Genomic DNA, 9,955 nt, shown 5'->3' with positions numbered 1-9,955 from the left:
GAATGACCATAACAGGTCTGTAACACAGAGCGTGTACAAAGTTTGGAACCAAATGGTCCATTTGTACACACTCAGTGTTATGTTTGTTATTGATTGAAGACTTTATTAGAAGTTTGCATAGGAAAAGGTACAGTTTTGTGACAGTACAGTTCACTGGTACAAACTAAAAGGAGACTCTAGTAAGCTTTACGGCTTATTTACACAGGAACCCTTTCTGTATCTCAGATAGATATATACCTTTATTATCCCAAGGGGGAAAATCAGTGTCAAAATCTATCTCATAGACAGACAGATAGAACACAGTACTATGCATAGGATATTATCAATAACAAAAGGAACAAAGAAGCAGTCATAAAGAAGAAAAAAAGAAAGAAAAGAAAAAGAAAAGAAAAATTAATAAAAGGTATTTACAGTAGAATGGGGAGGTAAGTATGGGCTTAGTCTATTTACACGTTTCGAGTAGCAGCCACCTGTAGGTGACTTTTCATAACGATTTTGAAGAAAGTTAGGAATTTACACTCCTTTAAGGCTTGCGGTAGGGCGTTCAACATGTTAAGTGGTATAGAAGGAGAACAAATTTGAAACTTTTTAGAGTAAAATCTGTGTTGAAAGTGATTTGTGGAGCTGCCTCTGGTGTTGTAATTGTGGACATCCTTGATGTTAAGGAAGTACCGTAATTTGTCAGGTACTGTACATGGGTATCTTGGTGGTGTAGTGTATCTTGTACACCAGGCCCATTGCAAGATGCTGTACTCTGTCAGCTACCGTGAGCCACCCCACACTTATATAGTGATAAGCGGTAAGGTGAGCCAGAGAAGGAAGGCCAAGCAGGACCCTTAATCAGTTTGGTTTGGGCTGTTTGGAGCTTTGACTTTAAGGCATTTGGGGTCCTTGCAAATAGAACATTTGAGAACCACTATTAGTGGACTCCTAATATTCCACAGTGTCATTGTAAATACAGTAAGTGTCATACAATTTCTGAAGAATATTCAATTGGGTCTTATGATGACAATAAGAAATGTATAATTGTGTGTAAAAAAATAAAATCTAGAACTTTCCAAGGACATGCCACAACGGACACATTTGTCCATGTATGGACATGTTGATGACGACCCCTGCCAATGGTTGCTTGTTGGCCCTGGGCCACAAGACAGGAGCCACTTACAAAGCCAGCAATCCGTTGCCATGTCCTTAGAAGACACAGACAGACATGCAATGATGAGAGCCGGCTTTGAATAATTAGTACATTCAGTGTTAGCGCTGTCATCACTGTCGGCTACAGTATGTTCCTAGCTGCAAGCCTTTTTATCAGGATATAGTTAGTTATGCAGTGTAAGATTTCACTCAAACTGTGAGAACACACAGATGACGTGGAGACAGGCTCTCTTAATACTTTTCCCGTTGCACGCACGCACACACACAGGCTTGCACACAAGCAAGAGCAGTGGAAAGTGAGGTGTTAACATATGCTAGTGTGAGTGATACAGACGTGTGCATTTGCATTTATTTCTGACAAAAAAAAATATATATATATTATCACCCTGGCATTTGATATTACATATGCACGCTTGGATACAAAGAGCATTGATGAGTGATCATTTCTTTATTCAAAAAGCTAGTGATTTGTCCTGGAAGCTGGTGCAGCCCAGAGAAAAAGGGCTCCTCCTCGGAGAACTCCGGCCAGGACAAGAAATTTGTCACTTTAAGCCAAGAGGCTTGGAAGAGGCATGAAACCATGTGGCTTCCTACACACAGTAAAGTCATATACTGTACCCTCTCCTTGTCCTTTGAGAATGAGGGGGGGAGGGTGTCGTCCAATTCAGTCTCTTTTGAAGTCACACAGTTGCATGCCTCTTCCAAGCCTCTTGGCTTGGATCAAGCTTGATTCAAGCTAAGAGGCTTGGAAGAGGCATGAAACCGTGTGACTTCCATAAAGAAAGAATTGGACGACACCCACAACCCCCCCCCCCCTCATTCTCAAAGGACAAGGAGAGGGTATATCACTCTTTAGTGTGAATGCAGCCTGTGACTTCCATAGGGAATGAATTGGGTTCCACTCTCCCCTCTCATTCCCCTAGTCAGAGGAGAGGGCAGGTGACTTTACTGTGTGTAGGAAGCCTTAGGCTTTCTTCCAAGCCTCTTAGCTTAAAGCGACGACGCCCTACCCCAAGAGGCTTGCTAGAGCCATGAAACCTTGTGGTTTCCATAGGGAATGAATAGGATTCCACTCTTCCCCCCTCATTCCCCTAGTACAAGGAAAGGGTACCGTATATCACTCTTTAGTGTGAATGCAGCCTCATGGTTTCATGCCTCTAGCAAGCCTCTTGGCTTAAAGCAATGATGCCCTCCCCCAAGAGGCTTGCTGCACACACACTCCTTGGCTGGCAAACCACAACCTCCACCCCTGATTTCTCACATGCCCCTCTTCTAGCACCACCATGAGGTTGCTTTTTGCAGACAACATTAATGGACACTGCTCCTACAGATGTTGTCTACATGCTACCTGACGGTCGCTTATCTCCCGATTAGGGAGTCTTACTGGTATACTGTGGGAGGAGGTGTAAATTTGCAGCAGCTCCTGTTACCATTCACCTCACTACTGCAGGCTGATACTACTGCTTTTACCAAGCTGTGACTGGTCACTGATTGCTGATCCCCACCCATACGAATTCACAGCCAGAACACAACAGGCGACAGTGAAATCAATACATTTAATACAGTATTGACACACATATTATCTAACATTAACCACTTTTAGCTCTGGTAGGATGGACATTTTTTAATTTAACAAGTTATTTCTCACATTATTAGTGAGATTTTAGTTTGTCTCCAGTTTGATTTGATAACTTTTTCTTGACACGCTGGCATGGTAAATGCAACTGAGAATGTTAACCTACCTTCTAGACTTTAGATGGAGAGTGAAAAACGTTCTTTAGGAGATTTGAATCCAACTCCTTCGGTTTATAAACCCCTGATTTATTTCTTGACCCATGCTAACCCACCTTTTACAAGTATCATGGACATGCTCAGTATCATCACAGTGGCCTTGTGGTTAGTGTCCTTGAGACTGGCACGCGTCCCTGCTGGTGTTATGTCCAGGGGGTATACTTCTACATCATGGCAGGGGGGTGTACTGTAGTGTACATCAAGCATGTCTGGTGGACGAGTTTCATCCTTGTTTGACATGCGTGGTGTTCCTTCTGCAGCAAGAAGGAATTGGTATCAAACCTTCCAATTTCCAAGTGACTGCACACATCTTGAACCATTTTGTCACTCTTTCACATTTTTAGAACAACATTTTGCATAATTATAAATGGCACTTCAAACAGCTCTTGCTCAGGCTCTCAAGGATTGCCCCTGTAGTCAACTCCAATATGTCTTATTATGAGGCAATCACACAGAGGCGAATTTCAGAAAGGAATAGGGGGAGTCAAAAAACAATTTCTGAAATAGTATGAACTATTTTCGCTATTCGTTTGGGTGGCAAAGGGAGAACATGTTTGAAAATGTTCGCCTACAATGACATTCCCAAAATTGGGATGGCACTTTGAAAGTGTAATAATATATTAACGGTTGCATGCAATAAAATCTATTAGAACATGTGTCACGTGTGGTGGATGGACGGGTATCGATTGCAAAGACATCTGATTAGCCTGTGCATAAAATAACTGAATTTGAAGTTAAATGTGAACACTAGGGGCCATTGCCATCCGTTGATGCCCCAAATGAAGCCACTGCAATCACGTCATCTCAAACAAATCATGGTTGATGCTGTACTTAGCATAGTGTCCAATAGATGGCAGCAGAGTTCCAGATATTACACTGCCATGCCAAGGTAACATTGGGTCATCTTAGGCTAGCTTACCTCCGAATTTAGCAGAAGACAATCAATACAGCACATTCATTGTTCTATTAACTATTTTATTGACGATTAGAAACATGAAAAGAAAAAACATAAGCCTATGGAAGCATGAAATAATCTTACACTATACACGTTTTTAGCAAAAGATTCATAAACGATTAATCAAAACTAAGACTACTGTAATACATGTATTCTTCACAATACTGTCATGAATGTCCCTTTAAAAAACAACTGTTAATAACATATAAAACAATGTCAGCAGTCGCTGACGTTGGCACGGTGCTACGGTAGGAGAGAAGTGGTTTCACTGTTTGTGCTCGTGAGAGAAATCACCTGAGGTTTACGGGTGGAACAGGAATAATTTACACAAAGTCAAGTGTATGGCAGTATACTTTTCACTACACTATTGTGTGAGAGCATGGCAGTTTTCACTGTGTGTCTGTGCACGCACGCACGCACACATGCAGTTTGTATTACCATTCTTGTGAGGACATCACATTTTTAAGGCAGTGATTATATGGATGCCATTTTAGTTTTTTCTTGAAATTTTTTACCACAATCTACAAGCCCACAGCGCGACACGTTGTGGGCTTGGACATCGGTATGTTTTCGGTGCAAGATGACCACCGCGTCAGGACCAGGAGGAAATGGTCCTCACAATGTCTGTTTCTCATATTCTACTATACTGATGAGGAGACATTCGGTCCCCTCACAAGTATAGCAACACGCGTGTGTGTGTGCGTTTGCATGTGTGTGTGTGTGTGTGTGTGTGTGTGTGTGTGTGTGTGTGTGTGTGTGTGTGCGTGTGTGCACGCGCGTGCGTGTGTGCACGTTAAGCCTTAATTGTCCTTTGTCCAATCAACAGGACAAAGCCCAGACTGTGCTTTTCTAAGATGGATGGATGGATGGATGGATTGAACGGGTGATGTATCCATTGATTGATTGGAAGGACAGACAGACATATGGGTGTATTTGTCTGGATGGAAAAATCCATTTCTAAGTGACTGAATGAATGAGTGCTTTGAATAAAGGACAGATGGATGAGCAGTGCACTGACAGATGGATGGATCCGTGAAAATAATATGGATGTATATTTATACATAGATCAGGGGTTCTCAAAGTGGGTGCCGTGACTCAAGTCCAGGGGTGCCGCAGAATACTTCGATAATATTTGGAATTGATCAATATCTCTTCAGTTGAACCACTCAGACCCTCTATAGTTTGTAAAACGGACCTCAATTGCACTGTACGTCTTTTCCTATCTACGTGAAATCTGTTTGCCAAAAGTAGCAGATTTACAAGCTCACAACTCATCGCAATGGGAGCTAGCTAGTATTGTAGATCTGCTACTTTTGGTGAATGTTACCATTCAGAATAGGCATGCTGGTGTTCAAGTGCTTAAACGGCAAGTATAAAGTTATGATCTCTCAAGTTTTCCTCGTGACATACTGTATCTCAGGGGAAAAGATTTACAAATCTTCGTACCGTAATATGACATAAACGTGAGGTATTATAAAGTAACAATGTCATTCAGGGGTGCCATGGATAAAAAGGTTATTTACAGGAGTGTCCCGAGCCAAAGAAGTTTGAGAACCCCTGATACAGAAGGATAAGAAAGGCAGAGCCCCCCCCACCCCCACCGAATCCACCCCGTTTAATACAGCGGAGGCAGGGAGCGGGTGCTGACATGGCCAAACCTCACCCTGGACGGCGAGGGGGGAGGGGACTCGGGGGTGAGGTGGGGCGAGGAGGGCGAGGGCCGCATGTTGACAGCGACGCCACCACCCCGGGGAGGGTCCCTCGCCGCGGGGGAGCAGTGCTGCGAGCCGGTGTCGGGAGCCTGGGAGCGGCCGCGGGGCCTGCGCAGCTGAGGCGGGGTGGAGGGAGAGGAGGAGGAGGGCTGGCCGCGGTGCTGGGACGAAGAGCGGCGGGGGGAGGGCGAGGGGTGGCGAGCGTGGGGGGAGGAGTAGCACCCGTTCATGGAGTGGCGGCCAGGGGAGGAGGAGGACATTCTAGGCTGGCGATGGTTGGGCGAGTGATTCTGGACGCGCTGCTTGGGGGATTTGGGGGCTTTCGGGGACTTGGGGGACTTGGGGGCTTTCGGGGACTTGGGGGATTTCGGGGCCTTAGGGGATTTTTTCGAGGCCTTAGGGGATTTCTTTGGCGTCTTTGGCGACTTGGGCACAGGGTGGGAGGAGGGATGGTACGTGTTGTTGGGAGGAGGGGCATGGCTGCCGGGGGAGGCTCCGGAGTCTCCGTTGGTGCCCGTTTTGTAGAGGAAGACGTCGTACTGGAGCGGCGGGCTGGTCGCCTGGCGGAGCTTGACTTCTTTGGGGAGGAGTAACTCTAGGTCGATGGTGACGCCGTCCTGAGCCGTAGAAACAAGGCAAATGCAAAGGAAATGGGGGACAGTCATGATGATGATGAGGTACAGGCACACACAGCACAGAAACAGGCGAGGTTGAATAATGGTTCAAATGACGGATATGTTATACATGATTAGGAAATATGGATGATAGTTTGGAACAGAGAGACGATGGTGCACAACATGTTGGACACAGTGACATAGAGGGGTTTAGGACATTGAAGGTTAACAGTTTGTTTAGAAAGAGCAAATGAACAGCAGGGGTGAGGCAGAGGACGAAAAGAAAGTTTAGAACAGCTGCTTCAGCATTCAGACGTAAATTCTGTGTGGCTTCAGGTTGAGGACTGTAGCCTCCAAAAAACAACTCTCATGTGGAACATGGTGTCTGGGGACCCCCAGGGGTTCTTGAAAGAGTTCTAGGGGGGTTAACCAGCGAAATGATTGATAATTAGTAGCCAAATGGGCCCTTCTGGGTCTGTAACACCGAGTTAATGGACCCTTACGAGTCCATTTGGTTCCATTTGTACAATCCCATTTGGGGTCTGTCCGTGGCCTAATGCATAATCAAACTGTGTTCAAAGTCCTTGAAATTAAAATAGGGTGAGTGAGATTCACTAATATGCTACCACCATGATTTACTTTGGAGAGGAAAGTGGAAGACAAAAGAAAGAATTCTGTCCAACATACCTCGATTTTGGTGCAGTCCCACGTGGGTGGCCGGCTAACATGAGATAATACGGAACTCTCCAAGGTGCTGAATCAGCACCATGACTGTCTGTGCACGTGACCGTGTGTGTGTGTGTGTGTGTGCGTGCGTACTGCAGTCAGTGAGCATGCAACTGTGGCAGAGGAGCAGGGTCAGCCATGCGTTCAGTGCTTATTACTGTATAGCTGCAGACAGTGCAGAGCATTAGGGCAGTAGTTAGCTCCAGTAGAGACATGCAGAGATACAAAGAGGAGCAACGAGAAAGACGAGAGAGAGAGAGAGAGAGAGAGAGAGAGAGAGAGAGAGAGAGAGAGAGAGAGAGAGAGAGAAAGTAGATGGGTAAAGATTAGCAGATAGTGACACACAGGGACGAGCTGGATAAAATTAAAAAGATTTATTCCAACAACTCGTGAACTAATAATCCTGCATGTATGTATGCCCAATAAAAGTACAAAAGAACCTCAATTAACATCCAAGTATTAGAAATCACATTGAAAACCAAGACACAACGTGTGTTACAGTATATATATGTAGGTATATTCAAATGTCATCAATCAATCAATCAAGCAATAATACTTTTACCCCATGGAATCTAGACATATCCACGTATTAGCAATGTCAAACATCGATATTTTTTTGGGAAATACAGTAGTCACTTCGTTATCCTTTTCTTTATATATTATCATGTTTTCACACAGTTTGCGTTAACACCAATGCATGCGGGGAGAGAGCGAAAGAGAGAGAGAGAAAGCAAACAAGTAAAGCCTCAGTTATACTTTGTTCCGTGGGCCAAGTGTGGTACTCAGTAAATATCAGATCTACAAGCTCGAGCTTGTATGTCTGCTATATACGGCGTGTGCAACACCAACGTGCGACTATAAGTATAAATCAGGCTTAAAAGGCAGGGGAAAGAGACAGAGCGAAAGTTAGGCCAGTTAGTGTTTCGGGGGTTTTGAGGGGTTGGGGTTCGAGGGAAAACAGAGGGCGAAGATTCGGTTGGTCACGGACCGAAAGCAGAGCATCCGTGGAGAGGAAAGTCATTGGGTGGTACCAAGCCGGAGAGGTTTTAGTCCAGCCGTTTGTTTTTAATTGGTGGAGAGACACAGGCATAGCGTATAAGATCAAAGAGGCAGGAGAGAGAAAGAAGCAGCAACTGCTACTGTGTGTGTGTGCGCGCGTGTGTGTGTGCGTGTGTGTGTGTGTGTGTGTGTGTGTGTGTGTGTGTGTGTGTGTGTGTGTGTGTGTGTGCGTGTGCGTGTGCGCGTGTGTGTGTGCGCGTGCGCGTGTGCGTGTGCGTGATCATCAGCAGTAGGCTGTGGTGACAGCCTGGTACAGAATGGACTGTTGTGCTTCTCACGTTCTTGTTGTGCATCCTACAACCTCTATAAAGTGCACTATGTTTTCAGTGGCTCTACTACTACTACGGTTTCTTGTGTATTATTGTGCTGCACTTAAACCACTTATATAAGCCCTATTTTCGAAACTTTTCCAAAAATGTTTCCAAAGGTGTTCAAAAATGTTTCCAAAATTGTACAAATTGTACTTCAAAATTAGCCGATCTATGCAAGCTCTCGACGATCTGCTATCTTTGAAGAATTCGTGAAAAACGTCCCAAAATGATTTTCAAAATCTTCGCCTGTAATGACGGCGGTTTTTGACAGTGGGTTGACAAAGAAAGAAGTGTGTACTAAAGGACGTTAGCTTATCATTATACAATAGATGTGCTGTTTGCTCTCTGAACATTTTGGTCTAACGCTCTTATCGCCTTCCCTCTGTAAGGTGAATGGTGGCATTTACGCCCCTCTGTAGGTGAACGGTGGCATTGCACCCCTCTGAAAGGTGAACGGTGGACATGACACCCCTTTGTAGGCGAACGGCGGCACTACACCAGGTTGTTCTGCAGCGAGTTTACCTCGTCGTTCTCCTCTGTGTTGTCGTCCACGGGGGTGTGGCCGGGGGTGTGGCCGGGGGTGTGGCCGCCCAGACCCATGTTGACAGACAGAGGCCGGTTGTTCTCCTGTTTGGGCGAATGGGAGTTGCGGATGTTCATAGACTCCTCCTCCTTGGCGGTGGGGGTTTTCACCGGGTCCTCCACAAGCTGTTTCTGAGGATCATCCTGGTGGGAGAATTAAGGGAATTATCAGTAGGACTGTCATGATTATGACATTTTACATGACATTGTTACATTTACATTAAATCCCAAGACAAGTCTGTGTGGCGTAGAATATGACCGCCTCTTTAGACCGGAATGAGGTTGGAGTCTATTCATTACAATGGGAATTGGAGTGAACAAATGAACACAGCTTCTGAACGATTCTTTAAGTTTACCCCGTGGTCACTGAACTAAAGATTGGGCCCACCAAATTCAACTGAATTCGACTGGATCCAGTCGTTAGCCAATCTGGAATCGGCCCATGTTCGGGGGAGGAAAGCCGGGCGGGGAGGGTGATAATTGTCACTGTGTGCAATCCTACGGGCTGGGGAATGGCACCTGTCAAGCAGGGAGTGTTCTCCCGGTGGGGTCTCCAAACTGGTGGTAGGGGAAACAGTAGGATACAACTGCAGTGACAACACACAAATGTGTGTGGGGAAGAATCAATTGGCATAAGAACTACATTGGGGAGAAAAATGGTTAAAAAAGAAAAGAGGTACCAGGACCTTCATCCGTGCAGAAAATACACACTTGAGCTCACGTGAGCATTTGCATTTGTGAACGTATGTGCTTTCCGATGCACTGACCACGTCACCTAACCTAATTTACCCACGGCGTGTGAACCCGTGTGCAAAGGTTCGCGCGGTACCTAATCGACCCATCATCACACGTACATTTCAACCCCTGGCCGCTCGTACAAAATGACTGCCCGGGACCGGCGGTGACATTCAGAACTCCGCGGGTCATCGCTGGAGAGACCGCGGGGGCTTTTTGTGGCCCTCTCAGCGCTGACATTTAGATAATCCCCGGACACACGCGCTGGGTCATGACCACTGCTGAGTGACTTCACTGACCCGCTGAAATGCCAGC

At 45.6% G+C, this 9,955-nt stretch overlaps 1 protein-coding gene across 1 annotated transcript in view; it reads right to left on the bottom strand.

Annotated features, from left to right (window-relative positions):
- Window positions 1-5,516: 5,516 nt before the first annotated feature.
- LOC308293065 (uncharacterized protein) overlaps window positions 5,517-9,955 on the bottom strand; it is a gene marked incomplete at both ends in the record, with an annotated part of 27,018 nt that continues 22,579 nt past the window's right edge. Inside the window, 2 exons of the mRNA XM_080735495.1 lie at window positions 5,517-6,230; window positions 8,846-9,049. Of these exons, the coding sequence (XP_080591621.1) occupies window positions 5,517-6,230; window positions 8,846-9,049 (918 nt within the window). The remainder of the gene's footprint in view (window positions 6,231-8,845; window positions 9,050-9,955) is intronic.

Source organism: Nannobrachium achirus (genome assembly GCF_963921795.1).
Source record: "Nannobrachium achirus genome assembly, chromosome: 10".
Lineage (NCBI taxonomy): Eukaryota > Metazoa > Chordata > Actinopteri > Myctophiformes > Myctophidae > Nannobrachium > Nannobrachium achirus.
This window is presented reverse-complemented; position numbering and strand designations above follow the sequence as displayed.